Below are 26,647 nucleotides of genomic sequence, written 5' to 3' on the forward strand. Positions count from 1 at the left end.
GTGACCTGGGATCGCTTTCGTGATGATTAACCGCCCCAAATCTTTGAACTCACTAACGAAGCAGATGATGACGGATCTGGCTCCAAAATGAATCACTCAGTAGGTGTGGCAGTGAATGAGAGTGAGAGTGGAGACAACGGTTCATGGTTGATCGAATCACAGAGAGAGAGAATGATGAAAGCCCTAGCCAGAGGAAAGAAGAAAGCAAGAAGGTGAATTTTCTCTAGAATGTACGGGTGTAGAATCAAGGAATCTTAGACATTACAAAATAATATTATGGATCTCTTCTACTACAAAAAATGTGAGAGGGACCTTAGACTAATTTTCCCATAACCTAATAGCAAAATTATTAAAGCGTTTATAATTTTTAATAATTATTTTAATTATTTTTCTCACAACCAAATAATATTACCCTTTTACCACCAATCGAAGGCATGTATCATTTTATTATTATAATATACCATATTATAATATAATTGAATCAATCATAATCACGTATAACTCTGACCAACCTCTCCAATCGAAATCTTCATTACAATCGATGAGTTTATCATTATCATTTTAAAGTAATAGTTTGGGAAAATTAAATTTAAAAAAAAAGAAAAGAAAAGAAAACTAGTAATAGTTTGACTCGTGTTGTAAAATAAATATTAAAATTTTAATTTTATTAATTTAAATTTTAATCTTTTAATTTATTTTTATGTTAAATTATTTATCTATTTTCATTAAATAAAATTGGTATAAAAAAAATTAAATTTTTTATGTACACCTGTAGTTGCCCTATCCCAATCGTCTTTCCTCTTTTGGGGCAAGCCTGTTCAGTCTTTTTTTTATTTTATTTTTTTTAACCCCGCTCGCAACCCCTATAGCTCCCCCCTGACACTCCAATAATCACATCTTCTTTTTTTTTATTCAAATGAAGGTTAAACAGAAAGAGTTTAGTACAGACTTAACAACAAAGGGAACTCAGTCCCTCTTAGAACTAGTAGCCACCATGTCTGCTACTAGTGCAGAATGAAGAACATTGGGTGGCTCATCTAAGAAAACAAAATGCTCAGATTGGCTGACTCCTATGTTGGCAAGAGCATCGGCGCATTTGTTGGCTTCTCTTGGGATGTAAGAAATTCTGCATTTGCATCTTCTCAGGAGGAAGTTGGCATCCTCAATCAAGGCTCTGTAAGGACAAGAACTGGCAGCACCATCTGAGATCAGCTGCCTTACTTCTTGGGAATCTGTTTCAAGCTCAATATTTGCCAACCCTTTCTGCATGATGATGGTGAGCCCCCGGTAGAAACCCCACAGTTCAGCTTCCAAACTTGTGCAACTCCCCAGGTATCCATGGTAGCCCCACAGCCAAGTGCCCACTTCATCCCGCAGCAGACCACCATAACTAGATTGGCCTGGGTCTCCTCTTGAGCTGCCATCAGTGTTCAATTTCAAAGACCCTGCAAGAAGTGCAAACCAAATAGTTAGCCGTGGTACTGAGTAATTTGGGTGAGTTGGGTTTAAGAAAGAATCTTGAATTTCTTGAGCCTGTTGGATAATTCTGGCTGTGCTAACAGATGCAGGTTGTTGCTGAGCTTCAAACACCTCTCTGTTTCTGTCTTTCCATATGTTCCACAGGGCAGATAAAAAGATAATTGGCCATTGAATATCCGCCACTGTTTGCTTGCTTTTCATATTTGATCTGATCCATTCAGGAAGGGGAATTCTATCACTTACTTGCCACCAAGGAAAGCTTTACAACCTGATCCAAATTAATTTAGCTTTGGGGCGGCCTCTGAGAAGGTGGCTCATGTCCTCCCCAGCAGTTTGACACCTAGAGCAGATGTCAAAATCTATGAGCTTCCTCTTTAATCTCATCTGGTTGGTTAGCAACCTACCATGCATGACCAACCAAAGGAAGCTTCTCAGTCTCTGTGGGGCCTTGAATTTCCACATCCATTGCCAGTCTAAGTCATGCTCATCCTGCTGAGTAATAGAGTTATAGGTAGCAAAATTAGTGAAGTTGCCATTAGTGGTTCCTTGCCAAGTAGGAGTATCCATGAAAGTAACATACCTAGGCCTGAAAATTTGTAGAATGCTCTCTTTTTCTTCTTGGGAAATCAGAGTTTGAATGGGTGCCAGGTTCCATTGGCCTTCCTCATCTAAGATGGAGCTAACAGTAGTAGTGCACTCAATATGAGGGCCCTGGTGATTACTGTCCAGTGGTGCTGAACCACACCACCAATCTGACCAGAGTGAGATATTCTCACTAGTGCCCACATTCCATTTAATGTTAGCCTTTAACACCTCTCTATTATTAATTATGCTCTTCCAAGTGTGGGAAGCTTTTCTCCTGTTAGGCCAATTAAATATGGAATGATGACTAAGGTATTTAGACTTGAGAATAGTGCACTAGAGGTTGTCAGCCTGGCTAGCAATTTTCCAGCCAAGTTTGGAGATGAGGGTAGCATTTTGGGCCCTGGCTTTCCTAATGCCCAGTCCACCATGCCTTTTACTTTTGCAAACTTGGTTCTAGTTAATCAAGTGGACTTTTTTAACAGAACCAATGCTTTCCCAAAGAAAATTCCTATTTAAGCTGTCAATTTTGTCACAAATATGTCTAGGCGATTCCATAGTTTGCATGAGATGGTTGGGTATGGCAGAAGTAACAGAGTTCACAAGGGTAAGCCTACCTGCAAGGGACAAATTCTTGGCCTTCCACCCAGATAACCTATTAGTCATCTTACCAATGATGTGAGTGATGTGATTTTTGTTGAGTCTGCCATGAAGCAGATGGGTACCAAGATATCTACCCAAGTCATTGGTAAGAGAAAAACCACACTGAAAACTAAGGGGAAGGGCTTCCCTTCTAGTAATGTTAGGAGAAATAAAAAGCTTGGATTTTTGGAAATTTATTTTCTGTCCAAAAATAACACAAAATTCATTTAGCACTTCCATGATGGCATTGCAATTTTTATTGTTAGCCCTAGCAAATAAAATAAGATCATCAGCAAAGAAGAGGTGGGAAATAGGGGGGCTATTTCTAGAAGCTCTAAGGCCTTGCCAATCACCACTCTAAGTTTTGATTCTTATCATGTCAGAAATATTTTCCATGCAAAGCACAAACAGGTAGGGAAACATGAGATCTCCCTGTCTAAGTCCTTTTCCAACACTAATGTTTGGGAGGGCCTCACCATTCCAAATAATAAAAGAGTTAACATTAGAAACACAATTCATGATAAGGTTAATCCAGATAGGATTGAGATTGAATTCTTTGAGGGTGTGGTGAATGAAGTCCCAGGAGATGCGGTCATAGGCTTTTTCAAGATCTATCTTAAGCACCATGCCTCTAATTTTTCCTTTTTTAGACCTGAGAGTGTGAATAATTTCTTGGGTGATAATGATATTATCAGTGGTAGTTCTACCCGGGATAAAATTGCTCTGATTAGGGCTAACTAACTCAGAAAGCATGGGTCGAAGGCGATTGACAATAATTTTTGTGATGCTCTTATAAGTAACATTACATAGACTTAACGGCCTAAACTGTTTAAGAGTCTCAGGGTTCTCCAGCTTGGGAATTAAAACAATCTGAGTTGCATTAACCTTCTCAGGGATGGTCTGGGTGGAAAAGCATTGTTTAACAAAATGGCACATGGAAGGACCAACAATATTCCAGTTTTGATGAAAAAAGATAGCTTGCAACCCATCTCTACCAGGGGCTTTGAAGGCTTTGATGTTTTCAATGGCATTCCAGATTTCCTGGTTGGTGATAGGCGCTTGGAGTGTATCATTATTTTCATGAGTAAAGCCAGTATGAGTGATACTTCTCCCGTTATCCAGCATAGGAGTAGCCTCATGTTGAAACAGATCTTTGAAATATTGGGAAATATGGTTTTTAATAGTCACAGAGTTAGAAAGCCAATTTCCAGCATCATCCTTGATTATGTTAATTTTGAGTTTCCTACGTTTATTAAGAGTGGAAATATGAAAAAATTTAGTATTCCGATCTCCCATAGTAGGCCATTTGACTCGGGATTTTTGAAACCAAATAAGTTCCTCTTGAAACAGGGTCATGTTGTACAGTTTAATAAGGGTATTTTCAAGGAGGTGCAGATTATGGGAAGATCTGTGAGCTTGAGATTTTTGAATACCTTCTATACGAGCTAACAAATTACGTTTACCCTTATACACATTCCCAAAGACTTCTTTGTTCCAATTTTTAACATCATGGGTAAAGTCATTAATGGCCTCTATCAGGTTATGCTCCATATTGAACCAGGATTTTTTAACAACATCCGAAAAGGAAAGATGACACAGCCAAGCTGCTTCAAATCTAAAAGGCCTGGAAGTAGGATTATGAGAATGCATACCTTGTGTGAGAACAATGAGTGGGAGTGATTTGAATAAGTTCTGGGAAGTGTCCTCACTGTCCCCTCAGGAAATAAGGCTCTCCATTTGTCGTTGCTCATAGCTCTGTCAAGGCGCTCCATGGTATTAGCCAGTCCCTATTGGTTATTTGTCCAGGTGAATCTAAGCCCGACACAACCAAGATCAATAAGGTTGCAGTTGTTGATTCGCTCAGCAAATTTCTGGGACCGGTTATGATTATAGTGAGGAGAAAAGCTTCTCCTTTCAGTGTGGTTAATGTAGTCATTAAAATCTCCTGCAACCAGCCAGGGTTTCTCCATGCTCCTAGCTGTCACCTCAAGATCGTTCCAGAGTTCATCTCTTTGGGATGGGTTAGGACTTGCATAGACTGCAGATAGGATCCATTCCTCATAATCTTCCTTGTGAATAGTGGCCTGAATAACTTGGTTAGTAACATTTGAAGCTCTTATGCTGACATGGGCAGTGTCCCAGAGTAACCAGATGTCGTCTGCTCTTCTTGATGGGTCCACTATTGTTACAGCAGTGAACCCCATGTTTTTGAAGAAGTTTCCCATAGAGCTGAATGGGACTTTGGTTTCCATAAGGATGAGTATCTCCGGTTTATGATTGCTAATAAGCTCACGCATGTTGCGCTTAAAGGCACTATTGCCTGCCTCGCGGCAGTTCCAAACAAGGATGTTGAGTGAATTCATGGTAGGATATTGAAGGAGGGGGTCAGTGTCCAAACCAGGAAGAATGCACTTGATTCGTCTATGATCTTGATCCCTTGATCTCATGGAGGCCATCTGCACAGAGTGGATTGGAGACTCGGCTCTGCGGCTCCAGCTTGGTTTTATTCGCATCCGTATCTGCTCTATCCACCATACCGTAGTGACGAGGTGAGTTGCTTCTATCCCTTGTTCTAATGACAGAGTCAATGGATGATTCTCCATCCGGTAGGTAAGCACCTCCAAACCTGTGCCCTCCTCCTTCTCCATGGATGATTCCCGGATCAGGGGGTTTCCTATGCTTTGTGGTTGTGGATCCTTCACTCCCTAATGGTAAAGGATCAGGAATAGGTAGAGAGGGTGTAAGTAATAGGGTGTTTCAGAGAGTGGATTAGCCATCGGGATTTCTAGTGATGTAGAAGCAGTTCCCAATGTACTGGGGTTGTTAGGTATAGGTTGGCTAGTCTGGTTTCTATTGGGTGCCTGAGGTAGAGGAACCAGTTCTACAGTTTTGGGGGCAATGGAGGAGTTCTGGGTGAGTGGAATGATGGTATCTAATGGGTCGGTTTGAGAGATCTTGGCCAGGATCACAGTTTTTGAACCAGATGATCCAGTTTGAGTTTTCTAAAATAGGCTAGATGCCTCTTTCTCAAGGCCCAACCTAGTTGTTTTCTTGCCCTTACCCACTTCCTTTTCTTGTTGGGTCTCTTTGCTCAATTCTGAAAACTTATTATGAGTTGGGCTTGGACCAGTGGACTAGGTTTTCCCATTGAGCATAGATTTACAGGTTCGCTTAGTTACCATCACCTAGGGCCCATATGTGTTATCTTCTTCTACTGCTGATTGTTGCAGATGACTGTTGGTATTGGGGTTAGCCATTGGCGTTTGAACTTGGTTACCCTCAACGATTAGTTGTGATCCTTCTGGGAGAGGCTCTTCCCAGTGACCAGTTTGAGACTTGGGGTGTGTTGCCTGATATTTACACAACTCCTTATGGTGATCTACCCGTCCACAGTAGAAGCAAAATGAATGGATGAACTCGTATTCAATGTTGTAGCTTTTTTTACCTAGGGGGAATCTAGGACATAGTGGCTTTCAGAGATCAACTTCAACGCACACCCTTGCAAACCGGCCTCTTGTAGCCATGGCTGTGGTGAGATCAATTTTTAAGGGCTTACCAATCTGCCTAGCAATCGTATATAAGACTTTCTCTTGAAAATATTCAATCGGAAGCTCCGGAAACCGCATCCATACTGCAGTGGTGGTTTCAAAGGCTTCCGATGCCTTAAAATCAGGCTCTCACTTCCTCACAATGAGATAATGATCCATAATGACCCATGGTCCTCCAGAATAGACATGTGCACAATCCTCCAAAGAGGAAAATTTAAACAGGAAGTAGTTATTGCCCAGATCTATAACATTAAATTCCTCTTGTAGGCCTCAGAGGTTCTTAACTCTTGTGCAGAGCATCTTATACCCGATGTTCTTGCCCAAGAGTCTGACAATCAGTGTATTAGCCTAAGGTCTTCAAATCTGTTGCATTAATTTCTTTGGTAGGTCTACTTGCGGAATACCTAGTTGGGTCGGATGCAAGCTTTGGATGCATCTCCTTCATTTTCGTCCTCATAAGCAGAGAGAGAATCCATGGAGTCATCAAAGTAGAAGTCTACGTTCCGTGGTGCTGCCAAAGCTTCCTTGAATGATTCAACCTTCTGGCCCTCAGTCAAGACCTCATTAGGACCTGGTACTGGTAACGGCGTAGGAGGGATACGTGAGCTATCAGTGATACCCATAGTTTCCAAGTGATCTTTGCTCTTGATCTTCTTCATGCTTCTAACCAGATAGTCTTCCTCTTCTTAAGTTTTCGTGGGTGAGGCAGAGTTGGAGGATACAGGCTCAGTCATCGCGAGTCCCTGCTTGACTTTGAATTGAAATTATGGTTCAATAATCACATCTTTGACTGTGAGAGAAAGTGGGATGGACTATGTGAGAGGGAGATTGTGAAGAGATGGGGTAGGGGTCGAGGATTTTAAGAAATTGTGTGGTGTTACATTAAAAGCTCTTTCTTTCAAACCTAAATTACTGTAATGTACCAAATGGCTTGGGTTTTCTCCAATTATTGTTGGGTTTTTGTAGGTTTACCATGGAAGCTACATTAATAATGTGAACCGTTCAATATGTAGATCTATTCAGTAATTTATTCTTATAAAAAATTACATTAATTGGATAAATATAATTACTTGATCAGACCACATTTGTATTAATAATTTATTTTTAAAATTATAATTACTTTTAACACAAATGTGATTTGATTAAGTGATTATAAATATCCGATTAACATAATTTTTTACGAAGATAAAATATTTATTAAACTCTACACATTTAACGATTCGAATTATTAAACTCTACACATTTAACGATTCGAATTATCGACGTAATCTCCATAATAGGCCCATGAAAGTTCAATAACTCCTTCCACTCCGATTAAAACTGAAGAAAAACCTCGCTTTTTACCAAAATAATACATGATGATAATAGGTGCCACACCACCATGATGGGCAGGGCAGGTAGATGGAGCTAAATTTTTTTTCAAACCAGACTAGTGGTGGTCCCATGCTAAAAAAGGGTGCAAATTTTCTCCCTAAAATACCTGATTGACGGTGCAAATTCATTCCCTAAAATGCCTGATTGACCCCGCTGTTGGGTGATGGGTCCAATTGAATTTATTAACTTTCAATGTAATTGTAATCACACTCACCTGATTTGCCTGATTGACCCCGCTGTTGGGTGATGGGTCCGTTTGAATTTATTAACTTTCAATGTAATTGTAATCACACTCACCTGATTTGCCTGATTGACCCCGCTCTGTTGGGTGATGGGTCCAATTGAATTTATTAACTTTCAATGTAATTGTAATCAGTGACGGAGCTAGAAAATTAAATTAGAAATGACACTTATTAATTATAATGATTTTTACAAAAAAATTTCACTCAAGTTTTTACGATTGATTTCAAGAAACATAAAAATAAAATAAAATAATTAGTGTGTTTGGTTTTAGTTTTCTAAATTCAGTTTTTTGTAAACTGAGTTTTTTTATTTTTCGTATTTTTTTGTTTTTAGTGAATATTTTTTGAATTTTAAGTAATTTTTTTACTTTTTTAGATGTACCTTACTTAGATGTATATAAATAGTAAAATATTTGTAAAAAAATATTTTAAAAAATTAATAAATACACAACAATATAAATAAAAAAAAACTAAATTTTCTTTTTTTTGGGGGGGTATTTTTTGGTATTTAATGTATTTTTTAAATATTTTTTTCACAAATATTATTCTTTTTAAGTGTATTTATGTTAGGTGTGTCTAAAAATTAAAAAAATTGCTTAAAACATTAAAAAAATTCATTCAAAACATTAAAATACGAAAAATAAAAAAGTAAATTTTCTTAAAACTGTTTTCTGAAAACTGGAAACAAACAAGCTGAATGTTATTTGTAACTAGTGTATCATGGACAATACAAAAAAATATGGATATAAGTCTTAAAATAAATTATATAATGATAAATTATTTTTTGATACAAAATTTGATTAAAAATTCAATATAATGATAATATCACGTCATCATTGGTATGTGATATCACCCACTAATGGTAAATAAATGCATAAAGAGTGAATCTCACATGTCAAATGTAACTAACAATCTAATAAATTTAATATCTTTATAGTGAGATTACTTATACTATCACTAATAATAACATCGCCGTTACATTCAAAAAATTTCATAGCTAATATAATTGATTTATAATAGTCTCTTCATTTTCAATCAAAACAACCATTATAGTTTTCATAATTTTTAAAATGTCATTGACATTTCACTCTAATAATATTTTTGTAATTTTTTATTTAAAATATTTTTTTATGTTTGAAAAAAATAAAAATTCCCAAAATCCAAGGGGGGCATGTGACCCCCTAGTCACATGCTCCCTCCGTCACTGATTGTAATCACACTCACCTGATCTGTCAGCGTCTCACCCTGTAAAGTAACGTTACTGATTCATATTTTCAGATTTATAAAATTATTTTTAATGATGTGAAAAGGAAATAGAACCTTATATTATTAAATGTATAATAAATTAGAAATTAACATATAATATCATATTATTATAAATACAATTGTAAGAATATTATGTGAATCTTGAATTTGTTGTCAAATGAAGAATGAAGACAATGGGGGTGTTTGTTTCAGCTTTTCAGAGCCAACTTATGGCTTTTAGCTTTGAAAAAGTTATTTTGGACTGTTTGGTTAAACTTATTTCAAACAGCTTTTGATTCTAACAGCTTATTTTAACTCAAAAAAGCTGATTATGAGAAGCTGCTCACCCCTTACTTCTGATTATCAGCTTCTGCTATGGACATGTTAATTTATGATTATACTCTTTAATTTTTTTATTTTTTATTTTTTAAAAAATAGAAAAGGATTCAAATGGATTATAGATTATTATTATTATTTTTTATGAGACATGTAGACAAACAAAAAATAAAAATTAATTGAAAAAGCTATTTCACAGCTTATTTAACAAACACTACTCAGCAACTTAAATCTATAATCCAGGAGTTACACCAAACGGATTAACAACTTCTGATTAAAGTCATAATTTATAATCTGTTAAGCTATAATCTATAAGCTGTTTTAACAGCTACACCAAACGGGGCCAATAAATAGCTCATCTAAGAAAGGTTACGGGATGAATTTTTGTCGGATTTGTCTCCGTCTCTCGCCCCGCCCCCGCCCCCGCCCCCGCCCCCGCCCCCGCCCCCGCTACAGGGTGAAGGTTTTTTTTTTTTTACCCCCACACATCAAGCATCCGAACCCATCCCGTTCACCAGAATAAGTAAACCAAACTTGTTGCTTCATTTTACTTAAAATAAGAAGTGAAGATTAATAAGAAAAGAAAAATTCCGAAATATGTAGAGAGATTGAAAGAGATAGAAACAGTTAGGGTTGGGTTTTTTTCAGGTTAGGATCTTAATATGAGAAAATTTGAAAAATCTGTGGAGCTCACCAAATGTTTTGTTTCGATAATTCGAACCGTTCACTTTTTAGTATTTATTAAGTAGAATATTTATGTAAAAGATTAAGATAACCGGGCATATTACAAAAAATTAAACTATATGTTTGAATCACATTTATATTATAAAAAATGAATTCTTATTCTTGAAATTATATTTGTCATTTTTAAAAAAAATAAATATGATTCAATTATATAACAACCGATATCTAATCATCTTAATTTTTTACATAAATATTTTACCCAATAAATCCGTCAAAATTAATTCCAAAATATGCCTACTAAATTCAAATCCAAAGAATCATAATAGGTCTTTATTGAGAAAATAAAAAGTCCCACATAACCTCAAAATTTTGAGACTTGTTTTTATCATATATAGATTAACAGTCTTTCGTCTTTTAAACTCCCCATAAGGAGAAAAAAATCTCATAAACTTCTAGAATTGTATATCACATATGCAATATTTTATATATTAATTTATATATAATATAATATTACTTATATACGGGTCAAATTTGGATCGGATAGTACATACCCCACTCCCTGCCCCGACCTTGCTTGAGGTGGGAAAAAAACACTCACTCCCGCCTCATCTTTTCAATGGATTGAGTAAAATCTGCCCCATTTATATTGGGTAAAGGTGGGTAGGAATGGCAACGGGGCGGGGCGGGGCGGGGCCGGGGATCACACTCCCCGTCCCCGATCCCGATGGTCGGATTTTTTCCTGCCCCGGCCCCGATCCCCGATGGGGATCCTATCACTACCCCCACCCCCGCCCCCAACGAGGATCGAGTTTCTCGACCCCAAGCATTCCCCAGCTAAAAAAATAAATAAATAAAAATTTCAGATGCCTCACACACACAGATCTGAAACAAAATTATCATCTAAAAATTTCAGAGGTAACAAAAATTTCAGATGCCTCACACACAACTCAACAACAACATCATCTAAAAACAGATCTGAAACAAAATTATTAATGGTCTGAAACATATTTGAACTTAAAAAAAAATACTATGTTTTATCATCATCAACAAATGCAAATTTAAACTTTAAAAAAAAAAAATTAATCACATATCAGATCACTCACACACACAGATCAGATCACACACACATATATTGTCATCCCCACACACAGATCAGATCACACACACACACACACACACACACACACACGGAGACAGATCTAACACAGACAGATCTGAGCGACGCCATCAGTGGGTTCGGTGGTGGTGACAGAGATCGAGATCGAGAGTGGCTGGCGGTGGCTGTGGGTTCGGTGGTGGTGGCAGAGAGACAAACGTTGTGCGACGGTGGTGGTGATGTCGCCGTCGGTGAGAGAGAGGGGGAGTCGGGGCCAGCGGTGGTGCTGACGTCGTCGTCGGTGACTGCGAGAGAGAGAGTTGACAGCGAGATGAACTAGAGAGTGGGAGAGAGTTGAGATGAGAGTGAGAGAGAGAGAGAGACATCTTAGTTACAGAGTGAGTGTGAGAGCAACATAACAGGAAGTGATATATAAATAATAAATCTAATGCATTGGTTTGGTTTATAATAAATATAAATATATAAATATAAGGGGTATAAAAGTAATTTCACTTCAGGGAAATTCAGGGATCGGGTCGGGGATCGGGCCGGGCCGGGGATCAAACACTGATCACCGTCCTTGGCCCGTGACAGATCGGGGATTGATTTTTAAATACCGTCACCTCCCCGTCGGGGGTATTTTTCGGGGAAAAGCCGCTTAAATCGGGGTCGGGATCGAGGATCCCCGTCGGACCGGTTTCAAATTGCCATCCCTAAAGGTGGGTCTCTGTGAGGCGGGGTCAAAATGACTATTCCTAACTTCATTAATGAATCTCATTTTTGATTTTTTTAGGATAAATTACAAAATCACCCATTGAGGTTTGCTTACAATATAAATGGACTCTCATGTTTTAAAAAATTACAAATATTTTATTGTCAAAATATTTTATTCAATAAAATTAACTATAAAAAAAAATCATAATTGTTTTCCTATATAATGATAAAATTACTTGAATTATTAATTGAAATAAATTTATAATATCATTAAAAACTATTAATTGACTTGATAATTTATTAGTAAAATGAGTCATTTGTTATGAAATTTGACACGGGTAAGCCCATAAAGGATATAGCCCACCATTTAGGGTCCAACACATAATTCAAATACTAAAGCCCAACATTGCTGGAGCTCAATATGACATTAAGAATCAATAATATCTAAACACGTGGCAAGAGAAGGACAAACCACATAAGCAGACAAAGATCCTACAAAGTTATTGCACTGCACATCAGTCATTAATGAAGTCCCTTACAGCATTTATTGCGATAACCCCTCCCCGTCGAGACAGAAGGACCTCACCATGAACAAGGCAAGCTAGAGCATAAACTTTCAGCCAAGATGACAGGTCGGAAGGGACAACAAAATGATTACCAAAGGATATAAGCAGGCGTCGAAGACAAGAAGAAGGTTAAGCTTTCTATCACTAATCTATCTGTACATTCCATCGATCTCTCTCTCTAACTTGTTCGTCGGAGGGTTCGTTGGGGGACTCCCCGTTCCCCGTCAGACTCTTGTGCAGGTCTCTCTATGGTCTTGGTACCTCAGACACCGGTTTGGAAAGCGTGGATCAGTCCGACCTGTTCCATCTAGAACACTCTTCTACATCAGTTGGCGCCATCTATGGGAATCATTTTGCTCCGTGCGCTAGTTGTGCTCATTGTTGTTGGAGACCCCTTCCCAATAACCCCCTTCAGCCACCCACCAAGGTGGATGGCTACAACTAGATCCATGGCTTCTCGCCACAGTGTTGCCGACCACCAAGTCGATCCTCTCAATCCAAACAACCCGCCGCAGTACTTCACAGAACTTACCAACAGCATCAACTGCTTAGTAGAGCAAAATCAAGCCTTGATCAATGCTTTGCTACAAAGAGACCTTCCCATCCCACTTCCTCCACCTCCAGATATCCCACCTAACCAAGAACGAGCCCCTAGCCATCCTATCCAACAGCCCTACCCACCAAACTTGGAAGGCTTGCGACCCCCTCCCCCAGATATGAACCCGCCACCTCGGGCCCTACATCCATTAGTCCAGGCACCCACCTCCGAGGGAGAGGCCAGTAGTGTCCAACCTCCCCTGCATTCCAGTGTTGACAATGTTCCTCTTCGGGACGCAGAACTCCGAGCCATGAAGCTCCAACTCCAAGGCGTCATGCAGAACATACAGAATAAACCATCAACCACAGCCAACTCACCATTCATTGCCTCCATCAGGGACAAACCCTTACCTCCTAAGTTCAAAATGCCCTCGCTTGACTCTTTCGACGACACGATAGACCCGGTCAACCATTTGGAAACTTACAGGACCCTCATGGTCCTCTATGCATTCCCTGACGAGATCATGTGTCGGGCTTTTCCCGTAACACTTAAGGGGTCGGCTCGACTCTGGTTTAGTAAACTGCCAGCAGACTCTGTCTCTATTTTTCAGCACCTAAGTGACTCATTTCTCAGCCATTTCATTGGTGCCCAGCGCCAGCGGCATCCGGCAACCTAGCTCCTCGACATCCATCAAACCGAGGGGGAGTCGCTACGCAGCTTCGTCACCCGCTTCAACACCGAAGCCCTGCAGGTAGCGGAAAACGATGACAAGGTCATCGTCACGGTTTTCATGGCCGGTCTACGATTATCTGATTTCCTTTTCTCCCTCTCTAAAACCCCCCCGACCTCCATGGCAACCCTACTTTCCAAAGCCCAAAAATACATGAATGTCGAAGATTCCCTAGCTGCCCGACAAGATCCTACAGCCAAAAACCCGACCCCCAGAGAGAAGAGAAAGGACTCTGAAACCAGAAACACCCAATATACTCACCAAACACTCAGTATACCGACCGACTACCCCGAGCCGACCGGTCGGCGTCAGCCTGACCGCCCGGCCGATTCGAACGATACACACCCCTCAATTCCCCCATAGAACAAGTCCTGAACCAGATCCAATAAGAATATCCCCTAAGATGGCCCCAACCGTCACGGTATCCTTCCAACCGGCGAGACCAGTCCAAATACCGCCGCTTTCATCAAGACCACGACCATAATACGAAGGAGTGTGTTAACCTCAAAGACCACGTCGAGGGTTTGATACGAAAGGGACGTCTCAGTCGGTTCATGGCAGCCCGCCTTCAGCAAAGGCAAAAGACTGAATCTATCAGAAACAACTGCCGGCGCACCCTTCCTCGACAACCTGCCCAACCTAACCAAGGTCATGATAGGCCTCCACAGTAACCCTGGGCACAAGGCAACCCTGCCCCCCTGTCGGAGAGATTAGAGTTATTGCTGGCAGGCTCGCTTGCGGAGGACCATCCCGTTCGGCTCAGCGGGCAAAGCTCAGAAAAATAAGGCAGGGCTCAGATAAAGAAGTTGCCACATTGGACCGCCCTTCCAAACAGCCCAAACAGTGGATGGAGCCTATCACCTTTACGGAGGCCGACTGCACAGGCATCCGTTATCCCCATGACGACCCCCTCATCATCTTTGCCCTCTTCTTCAATTACAAAGTCAGACAGGTTCTTGTCGACAACGACAGTTCTTCAGATATCATCTTCCTAAATGCTTTTCGCCAGCTCAAGGTCGGGAAAGAAAGTCTATCCCCTCTCCAAACCCCATTGGTCGGTTTTACTAGAGATCGGGTGACCTCCATAGGCTCCATTGATCTTCCCATCACAATTGGAGAATACCCGCGGCAAACCACAAAGTTCCTCACTTTCCTCGTCGTCGACTATCCTTCTGCTTACAACATTATCCTCGGTCGCACAGCCCTAAATGCTTTCCAAGCTGTCACAGCCACCTTCCATCTTGCCGTCAAATTCACTACCGACCTTGGGGTCAGCACAGTGAGGGGAGAGCAGACCGTGGCCATAGAATGTTACGTTGCTTCACTTAAAGAGGTCAAGCTAAAGGAGGCTGATCATTGAAGGACTCGACGTTAGAGACGAAGACGAGCCGATTAGAGGGGAACCAGTGGAAGAGCTTGTAGAGGTCCTCATCGATCCCACCAACCCACCAAAAACAGCCAAGATCAGCAGCCAACTATCCCCTCAAGCCAAGGCCGATCTTACAACCCTTCTGATTGAACACAATGATGTGTTTGCCTGGACCCACTCCAACATGACGGGTATTGATCCCTCCTTCATCACCTATCGTCTTAGCATTGAGCCCCATTTCTGACCCTTTCACCAGAAGCAGCGCATCTTTCACCTGGAACGCAACACTCTTATTGCTTCTGAAGTAGATAAACTCATTGAGGCACAGTTCATAAAAAATGTAGACTACCCCAGATGGCTTTCAAATGTGGTCCTGGTCCGTAAAAACAATGGTAAATGGCGACTCTGTGTCGACTACTCAGATCTCAACCGAGCTTGCCCCAAAGATAGCTATCCCCTTCCTCACATAGTTCTACTTGTCGATGCCACGGCCGAACATCAAATGCTCAGCTTCATGGACGCTTTCTCTAGCTATAATCAAATTCTGATGCACCCATTGGACCAGGAACACACCTTCTTCATCACTGATCGGGGGACTTACCACTATCCTGTCATGCCATTTGGATTGAAAAATGCTGGAGCAACCTACCAACGGCTAGTGAATGCCGTTTTTCATCACCAGATAGGTCGAAACATAGAAGTCTATGTCGACGACATGCTTGTCAAGAGCAAACTCTCCTCTGACCATCTGACAGACCTGCGGGAGACCTTCGACACTCTGCTTAAGTATCAAATGAAGCTGAACCCCAAGAAATGCACCTTCGGCATTGGATCGGGGAAATTCTTGGGTTTCATGGTCAGTCAACGAGATATCGAGGCCAACCCCGAAAAGATCAAGGCTCTGGTAGAAATGCAGTCACCCAGAACAGGTACAGAGGTTCAAAGGCTAACGGGCAGAGTCACCGCCCTCAACCGTTTTATTTCCCGCGCAGCAGGCAAGTGTCTCCCCTTTTTCAAAGTCCTTTGACAGGCTTTTGAGTGGACGGTAGAATCCGAAGAGGCCTTTCAGCAATTGAAGCAGTGCATGGCCAACCCCCTCTACTTTCTCAGACAATCACGGGTGAACCCCTTTTTCTCTACTTAGCCGTATCAAACACCGCAGTCAATGCATCCCTCATTAGGGAGGACGACTCTGTCCAGCGACCGGTCTACTACATTAGTCAGGCTCTCAGGGGAGTAGAACAGAACTACCCATTGCTTGAAAAAATGGCCTTAGCCTTAGTCATAGCCTCAAGACGACTCCGACCTTACTTCCAGGCCCATCCCATTGTCGTCCTCACTGACCAACCATTGAAGAAGATAATGCAACAACCAGAGTTGTCCGGCCGACTTATGCAATGGTCAGTCAAGCTCAGCCAATTTGACATCTTCTACCGACCTCGAACGGCGATCAAGGGGCAGGCTATTGCCGACTTCATCTTGCAGTTCACTAATCTCACTCCAACCCCGACCCCCCCGTCCAGGCAACTCAACACTGAGACAGAAGTCCCCCACTTTTGGACTCTCAATGTCGACGAATCATCCCGTAAAGAAGACAGTGGGGCTGGTCTCATCTTCACCGCCCCAAAAAGTGGTTATTTCAAGTGTGCCCTCTGTTTCTTGTTCGACGCAAGCAACAACAAGGCTGAATATGAGGCATTGATAGTAGGGCTCCGCCTAGCTAGAGACATTGGTGTAAGCCATATCCAGGTGTTCAGCGATTCCTAACTCATCGTCGGACAAATTACGGGGGAATTCAAGGCCAAGGAAGACACAATGCGGGCTTACAAAGATATTGCACTCCCCTTGTTTGCCTCTTCAACACTTTCCACATCAAGCACATCCCCCGGACGGAAAACTCTAAGGCAGATGAAATGGCTCAATTAGTTTTTGTCGACCAATCAGACCTCAGCCATGGCGTCCGCCTTGAATACCTGGTGTAGCTCGGCTTTTCGCGCTCCCTTTCGGAAGAATGAAATAGCCCTTACAGTTCGGACTCCACTTGTGTTGGTTCTGATTCTGATTTCATAATTGCAATGTGAAACAATGGAAACACAAAAAGAGTCCAAATCCGGCAATTTTTTTTGGAAAATCGATGTTTGAATCAAATGCCAAAAATAGATTGCTTTGCCAGATTTTAGAGTCGCCACCTAAATATTTATTTTTAGGAAATTGAGGAAACCCATGACTCGTGCCAAAGGCCATTAGTCCGTCGTTACTAAAGTGTCTTGGTTTGAGAACTTAGGTATAAGAGGGGAAGGTCAATAATTGAACACCCCACTCACCTGATCAAAGATTGACCTCTACTAATCATGATGTGATTTTTATGCATAGTATATGTTTTTATTCTGATTATTTAATAAATCCTAAAATTTATTATGTGAAGCATACAAGGTATAGACTAGTTTGCTCAAATTGGAACAATTCAATTTCATGTTTGTTTCTCGAAAAGGGTTTGAATTTGCCACCTCAGGTGGGCTTAATTTGCCACTTAACAAAGTGGGCTTAAAGTTTGTGAATTTGCCACTACAAAGTGAGCTTAAAACGTGCATTCGTTGAATCATTCCAATTCAAGCAACAAGCCTTCATCTACAGCCATTCAAACAGTTTATCATTTAAGCAATTAGCCTCATGGTAGGCTGCTAAACATAATAAGAAAATTATGTACAAGCGGGATACTAAAGCATAACAACTCATATATTTACCGACGTCTCGCGAATAGGCTACAAAATAAAGTTAGAAAATATGCATGATTCCTAACTGTACAATATGACAAATGCAACACATGTGATATGCAATTACTAGGCTCGGCTACTAATATGGCATATGAAATGATTTGATCGCATGCAGTGTAAGCATATATTCAAAGAAGTATTTAAACGACAATGCGAATTAGAATGATGCGTCGGGCCTTGGTGCATGCAATACAAGTGGACGCAAACATGAGTATGCTAAATTAAACATGATGTCCCTAATCTAACCATCATAAGTTGGTAAATAAAAGGGAGAAAGATGTGGGGTTGGAAGACATATGCATTATTACAAATTTGTTTGCCTTCGCGCAAGAGGGTCTGAATGTTCAAGTGTCCGAACAAATAATTATTACAAAGCCGAATGAATAATAAATGAAAGTGGCTGTCTAATTTATTACAATAATTGATGTAAGGCAAGCCTTGACATAATAAATTCGGTGTAACGTCCGGCCGAATTCAATTAATCATATTGGTTCTTTATGTCGGTTGTAATCCAATTTTAACCAATTTTATTAGCCTTTTTTTATTACCTGTCCATTTCTTTATCTTTTCTCCTGTTTGTCCAAAAGTGATATTTATGTCCACTAAGTCCAAAATGCAATAAAGAGATACAAGCATCAACTTAACCCGAGAAACGAATCTTATTATCTTCGGGGGAAATTACAAAGGAAGAGTCAAACTTATTTATAAGCGATAAGGGATTCCAAGTCAAACTCAAGATGTGCAACAAGGACTAGTCAAACTCAAAAGAGTGATAATGACTTAGAAAACCCAAACTTGAGTGATAATGACTTGAAATCCAAACGTGATAATAAGTGATAATGACACTTTTCTTGGTGATTTCCAAGGGTTAATTAGTCCCTTAAAAATAAACAAACTGATGAAAAAAGAGAAATAAAAAATAAAAGATTATGCCTTAGTATAAGAACATGTATACATTTGGGGTAGTGTTTTCCAAAGAATTTAAGCCGTTAAGTATAGAATGTTTTATGCTTTTGGTAGTAAATTCCCTAAGAGATTAAATCAATAAGCATAGAACGTTGTATACTTTTGGTAATGAACCTCTTAAGCATAAAACGTTTTATGCCTTTGGTAGTGAATCTTCAAAGAGATTAAACCATCAAGCATAGAACGTTTTATACCTTTGGTAATGAACCTCCTAAGCATAAAACGTTTTATGTCTTTGGTAGTGAACCTCCAAAGAGATTAAACCATTAAGCATAGAGCGTTTTATACCTTTGGTAATGAACCTCCTAAGCATAAAACATTTTATGACTTTGGTAGTGAATCTCCAAAGAGATTAAACTATTAAGCATAGAGCGTTTTATACCTTTGGTAATGAATCTCCGAAGAGATTAAACTATTAAGCATGGGAGATTTTCTTTCTTATACTTGAACCACAATCTTAATTTTTCACAACTTTTTAATCGAAATAAGCAAAGAATAGAGGGAGGTTGCAAAGATGATTATGCGAAGTTGATTTATTGGTTAGTACAAACAAACTTGATATTTAAAACATAAATTATTGAAATAAATTAAACAGCCCCTTAAATAGCATACAATAGTGCTGAAATTAAGCTATAGAAAGTGAGCAAAATTAAATAGTTAGAGGTACTATTCACCGCCGGAGGTACTATTCATCGTCAGGGTTACTATTCACCGCCGAAGGTTACTATTCATCCGGTGGGGTAGATTATTTAAAGTAATAAATTACAACAGTTTATATACAATATTTAAATTACTGCAGATATGTGGGTGGTGCAGCCTTCCCATTAAAGCGATAAAAAAAACAGTTATGAAAAGAAGTAAATGAAGTATTTAAACAAATTATATCACATTTTTAAATTAAATAAAAATTTGCGAAAACTCACTTTTTGGGGAAATGATAAATTTTCTGAGTTACAAACTTTCTTTTGATTGCTCTCAAGTCTGTAGAATGTTGTCACGACCCAAACCCGGCCCTATGAGTTTAGCACCGTAACCGGCCAGTAATCCGAGATTACCGAAGGCCTGCAGAACAGTAATACAGTAAAACAGAGTACAGGGCCTGGCGGAAGCCAATACAGTAAATAAATAGTGTCCATTGAGCTGTGACAGTCTGTATGCAAAAAGGCTTTTCATACATTCACACATAAACAGTACAGAACAGTAAGTACAATATTCACATCCATTCAAACTAGGGACTCAACCCTACAGAATAGTACAGAAAACATTCCGTCTGTACAAAACAGTACGGTCTATACAAAATTTACAGTCACACAGTACAGGGACCTAATCCCTGTATAACAGTACAGTAAACAGTCAGTCTATACAGAACAGTTAGACAGTACAGAAGACAGGCGGGGGAAAACCAACAAAACACCCCCAAGCCATAGCATGGCAACTCGGAACCTCGCAGTGAGGCACAAAGGCTGGCTTGACAAAACTGGAGTTACCCTGACGCTCCTAGCTCCGATCTGGTGCCTGTACACCTACATATATATATGAGCAGTGAGCTAAAGCCCAGTGAATAACATAAAGCGTAAAGGGGTTTAGAATGAATGTCCTTACAGTAATGAAAACGGTTCAATTCAATCAGTATTTCAGTTGTTCAGTACAGTAAACAGTCATATGTGGTACATCCATTAGCATAACAGTAACAGTAGGTCTTAAAAGACCGAACAGTAATGATGGCCATCAGTCAGTAAACAGTAGTGGCTCCACGAGGGAACCGACAGAGATCTCTGTAACAGTAACAGTAACAGTAAACAGTAGGTACTAAGGATGCCACAGTACAGTTCAGAAATAAAGGACATACATTCATTCAGTAATACCAGTTCAGTAAACAGTTCAGTTCAGTATTCAAAAGATATCAGTTGAACATATCTTTACACAATTGTTACTCACAGAGTTCTGGGCTACAGTATGCTAGAGCGTGTCTCCCCAGTCGCCAACCCTACACAGTTCACAGGTTGAACACACACTAAGCTACACAGTTGGGAAAGATAACAACTTAATCCCTAAGATGCCTCGGTGTGCTCTACATCTATATCCTCAATAAGATGTCTTAAACTAGGCCTAAGAATGCCTAGGATGGGATGAGGATGCAAAAATGCGATCAGAAAACAGTTACAGAATTTTCAGTAAAACAGAGTCCCGCTCGAGCGCAGGTTTCCCCGCTCGAGCGGTCATGCAACAAAGGTACACGCTCGAGCGTAAACTTTCCCGCTCGAGCGTACTGTAAAAGTACTGGATGGGTGAAATCTCCGCTCGACGCACGCTCGAGCTTGAGACAAACTCCGCTCGAGCGCCCAATCATCCGCTCGAGCGGACAGTAAAACAGTGCAGAGAGATGCTGGATGCTCGGATTCTACGCTCGAGCGGCATTTCCCCCGCTCGAGCGGAAGTGCGAAATCTGGAAAACCCAGATTGCACCTCCAAGCTCAAAACCAAGTTCAAAAGCATCAAAACTCGACCTCTTGGGCTAACTTTCCAGAAAACACATGTAAACTCATAGTTAGACATGGTTCAAAACTCAATTTGAAAAATCAAAGCCCAAGGGTGTTTTATTCAAACCCAATTTCAAACCATTTTCCAAGAACAATCCTCAAACATGACATGCATGATCTTAAATCACTTTCAAAGCTTCAATGCTGTTTCACAAGAGCTCAAACCTTCAAAAACAAGATGAACTCATGGAGTATGACCAAAAGATGGACATGCATGTGAGGCATTATGAACTACAACCTCAAAACTTCAACAATACTAACATGCATGCAAAGATTGAGCTTCAATTCACCATCTAACCCATGAGTGGCTCTAAACTCCATCAATATGACATAAATCATGCAAGAACTAGCTCAATGGCAACAATAAGAAGGTGAGTTTCCTACCTTAGTCTTGTATTTAGGATAGGGAAGCTCAAATGTACAAAACTCCTTCAATTCTTCAAGATTCTCAAGCTAAATCAACAAGAACCATTCTCTCTCTCTCTCTAACTCTCTTCTTGGTCGGTTAGAGGCAACACAAGGACTGATGAAAATGTGTTTTGATACAAGGTGTAATGAGGCTCAAACATGTATGTTGAGTGGGCCACTAAGGGTGGCAATATGGTAATTAAGCTTAACTCTTTAATTAGCTTATTTAATCTAATTTAATCATACCTAATCAGTTTTCAGATAAATATACCATAAAATCACATTAATTATGAGAGTCACGGAACATCAATTCGGTTTCCAATTTCAATCAGTCAGTTCAGTACTTTAATCAGTCCAATTATCAGTCATAATCAATTCAGTTTAACGGTAATCGGTATTTATCGGTAATCAATCAGTCAGTAGTCGGTAAACAGTATGAGGGTTGTTACAGTCTCCCCTCCTTATAAAGAGTTTAGTCCTCTAAACTCGAGTTACCTTCATTCTGGAAGAAAACAGGGTTCAGTGGGAACAGTTCAGGATATCGTTTGGCCATGTCATCTTCCCTTTCCCAAGTGGCATACACGCCACCGTGGTTTTGCCAGTCAACTTTCACTAACGGGATCTCTTTGTTCCTCAGTTTCTTGATCCGTCGGTTTACAATCTGTATAGGCCGTTCCTCATAAGTGTAGTCATCACTCAGTACTACATGAGTAGGCTCTATTATATGGAAGGGATCCCAGAGATAATCTCTTAACATCGAAATGTGAAAGACGTTATGCATGTGCTCCATTTCAGGAGGAAGCGCAACTTGATACGCCACCGGATTGATTTTCTCAATGATCTCATATGGTCCGACGTATCTCGGTGCTAACTTGCCTTTGACTCCAAAACGAGTCTGGCCTTTCATTGGTGTCACTTTCACAAAAACGTGATCACCCACTTCATACTCTCTGTCCCGTCTTCTGACATCTGCATAACTTTTCTGTCTACTCTGTGCAGTTTTCAGTCTTTGCTGTATCAGTTTCACTTTTTCAGTTGTTTCATACACAATCTCGGGCCCAAGCAAAGGCCCATCTCCAACTTCTGCCCAGCAAATTGGAGATCTACATTTTCTGCCATACAATGCCTCAAAAGGCGCCATACCAATACTCGAATGGTAGCTATTGTTGTAGGCGAATTCAACTAATGGCAGATGACTTTCCCAGTCTCCCTGAAAATCAAGGACACACATTCTCAGTAAATCCTCCAGAGTTTGGATGGTCCTTTCTGATTGGCCATCTGTCTGAGGATGATAGGCACTACTCAGTCTCAGTTCAGTACCCAATGCAGTCTGTAGGCTTTGCCAAAACCTCGATGTAAACTTCGAATCCCTGTCAGAAATAATAGACACAGGCACTCCATGCAGTCTTACAATTTCATCAATATAGATGACAGCTAATTTGTCCGCATTATAGATTGTCTTGACAGGTAAGAAGTGAGCAGATTTGGTTAGTCTATCAACAATAACCCAAATTGAATCCATACCTTTTCTGGAGCGAGGTAATCCCACGATAAAATCCATGGTGATATGCTCCCATTTCCACTCTGGTATGGGTAGGGGTTGCAGTAGTCCGGCAGGTCGTTGATGTTCAGCTTTGACCTGTTGGCAATGAAGACATTTGGATACAAAATCAGCAATTCCTTTCTTCATTCCCGGCCACCAGAAATTCTGTTTCAGACCTTGGTACATTTTTGTATTCCCCGGATGGATAGACAATTTCGAATTGTGGCCTTCTTGCAGAACTCTTCTTTTTAGTTCAGTATCATTTGGTACACACAGTCTTTCTTGAAATTTCAGTACATTATTCTCAAATTTGAATCCCGGTCTCGGTTTAGATTCTCTTTCTTCGATGATCTTCTTCAAGAAGTCATCCAGTTGCTGTTTCTCTTTAATCTCCTCAATCAGCGCCGGTTGAGCAGAAATAGCAGCTAAGGTTCCACCTTGTTCTCTCAAAACAATTTCTATTTCATATTTTTCAAGGTTACAAAGCAACTCTTTCTGTCCTGTAAGCAACCAGGCTAAGTTTCCAATCGATTTCCGGCTCAATGCATCGGCAACGGTATTGGCTTTTCCCGGATGGTACAATATCTGTAGGTCATAGTCTTTAATCAGTTCCAGCCATCTCCGCTGTCTCATATTCAGTTCTTTCTGTGTGAAGAAATACTTTAAACTCTTGTGGTCGGTGTATACTTCACATGTCACCCCGTAGAGATAGTGACGCCAGATTTTCAGTGCAAATACTACTGCAGCAAGTTCCAGATCATGGGTCGGGTAGTTCTTTTCATGTGGTCTCAGTTGTCGGGAAGCATAAGCAATAACTCTCCCATTCTGCATTAAAACACACCCCAGACCCTTATGAGAAGCATCACTAAATACAGTATAACCATCCGTACCTGAGGGTAAGGTAAGAACCGGTGCAGTCACTAATCGAGTTTTCAGCTCCTGGAAAGCAGATTCTCTTTGGTCAGTCCAGTCAAATGATGTCCCCTTCTGAGTTAACTGAGTCAATGGTAGGGCAATTTTGGAGAAATCTTTGACAAATCTTCTGTAATATCCAGCCAGTCCCAAAAAGCTTCGGACTTCAGTCACATTCGTTGGTCTAGGCCAGTTCACTACGGCTTCAATTTTCTGCGGATCAACAGAAATTCCATTTTTGCTAACAACATGCCCCAGAAACATAACATGGTCAAGCCAAAATTCACATTTAGACAGTTTAGCATACAGTTTCTGTTCTCTTAAGGTTTGTAGGGCAAGTCTCAGATGTTGTTCATGTTCTTCTATACTTTTGGGAGTAAATCAATATGTCATCAATAAATACAACAATAAAGTCATCAAGGTATGGTTTAAAAATTCTGTTCATGAGGTCCATAAAAGCAGTTGGTGCGTTCGTGACTCCAAAAGGCATAACTAGAAATTCATAATGGCCATACCTCGTTCTAAAAGCAGTTTTATCAATGTCATCTGATTTAACTTTCAACTGATGGTATCCGGATCTGAGATCAATTTTGGAAAATACTTGTGCACCCTGTAACTGATCAAATAAATCATCGATACGCGGTAATGGGTATTTATTCTTTACAGTTACCTTGTTCAGCTCACGGTAGTCTATACACAGTCTCAGTGAGCCATCTTTCTTCTTGACAAACAAAACAGGAGCACCCCATGGCGAAGTGCTAGGTCTGATAAACTTCTTATCCAGCAGTTCCTGCAGTTGTACTTTCAATTCTTTCAGTTCAGTTGGAGCCATTCGGTAAGGAGCTTTAGAAATCGGTTGTGTACCCGGAATTACATCAATGGTAAATTCAATCTCTCTGTCAGTCAAATCCCCTGGAAGATCATTTGGAAATACATCTGGGAATTCTCTGACTATAGGAATACAATTCACATCAGTCTTAACACTATCATCAGTAGACACAGTCAATACAGAACACAGATACCCTTTACACCCCTTCCTAATTAATTTAACAGCTTTCACTGACGAAATCAAATACGGAGGAGGTACTACTCCACTCCCATTAAACACAAATTCAGGCAAACCAGGTGGACGGAAAACAACTTGCTTGGTCACACAGTCAATAGTGGCATGATATTTTTGTAACCAATCCATCCCCAATATTACGTCAAAATGATCAATGTTCAATGGCAGTAAATTAATAAACAGATGCATATCCCCAACAATAATTTCACATGCGGGGTACATATAAGCACATGTCATGGATCCCCCTACGGGTGATGATACGGCTAGCAGATAGTTCATAGGTTCTAAGGGTCTATTCAATTTCCGTGAGAAAGCATGCGATACATAAGAATGTGTAGACCCCGAATCAATCAATACATATGCATTTTGTGTACAAATTGAGAGAATACCTGACACAACGGTCTCAGTATTCTGCACATCTCCCGGTACTAGTGCGAACACTCGGCCTTGCCTCACAGGCTCTTTCCCGGTAGCCCTGGGGTTAGGCTTTGGTGCTATAGTTGATGCTGCTGCGCTTGGTGCAGCTTTACTACTGGCTTGTGGAGCAGAGGGGCAGTCTTTAACCATGTGGCCCACCTTGCCACACCTGTAACAGGCTCCAGATAATTTGTGACAAACCCCCTTGTGCTTGTTGCCACATACAGAGCAGGGCGGTATGAATCCACTCCCTTGACTGGGGCTAGTTGTCGACCCCGTATTCTGTTTCTTATTGGCTGGGTTGTGCTTGCCTTTCTTGAATTTGAAACCCTGCCTTTTACCATGCCATTCGGTTATTGGTGTTTCAGATTGTTTCACTGCTGCAATGTTCGACTCGGCCATCAATGCCCGGTCGAGAACACCCACAAAAGTCGGTAATTTCAAAACATTTATCCGGTCAAGTATTGCCATATTAAGGCCACCTTCAAATTTTCTGGCCTTCTTATATTCGGTATCCACCATGTGCGGTGCATATCTAGCAAGATCAGTAAATTTCGTTTCATATTCTGCAACGGACATTGTGCCCTGCTTCAGCTGTTCAAATTCAGTCACTTTTCTATCCCTAACACACTGAGGGAAGTACTTTTCAAAGAAGGACTCCTTGAACTGAGCCAAAGTCATAACAGTATTTGTGTCACGGATCAACATCCACCACCTTCTAGCCTCTTCTTGTAGGGTGAAGGTAGCTAACAGCACTTTGTTCGCTTCCGAGCACGGAAACACTTCGAACAATTTTTCTGTTTCCAGAACCCAAGCTTCAGCTTTTAACGGTTCAAGGCCTCCCTGAAAGGATGGCGGTTTCATCTTGCTGAATTTATG

The 26,647-nt window shown here is 40.4% G+C and overlaps 1 protein-coding gene across 1 annotated transcript; it reads left to right on the top strand.

Annotated features, from left to right (window-relative positions):
- The first annotated feature begins 14,623 nt into the window (after positions 1-14,623).
- LOC145821938 (uncharacterized) lies at positions 14,624-15,136 on the top strand. Its single transcript, XM_082918510.1, has one exon. It carries the CDS (start codon positions 14,624-14,626, stop codon positions 15,134-15,136), a length of 513 nt encoding a protein of 170 aa, XP_082774636.1.
- Positions 15,137-26,647: the final 11,511 nt, after the last annotated feature.

Source organism: Camellia sinensis, chromosome 1 (assembly GCF_055761805.1).
Source record: "Camellia sinensis isolate YWXY chromosome 1, ASM5576180v1, whole genome shotgun sequence".
NCBI classification, from domain to species: domain Eukaryota; kingdom Viridiplantae; phylum Streptophyta; class Magnoliopsida; order Ericales; family Theaceae; genus Camellia; species Camellia sinensis.

What these genes read in the sequence shown, in the direction of transcription:
- LOC145821938 (XM_082918510.1), top strand. Translation starts at nt 14,624, where the DNA reads ATGGAGCCTATCACCTTTACGGAGGCCGACTGCACAGGCATCCGTTAT.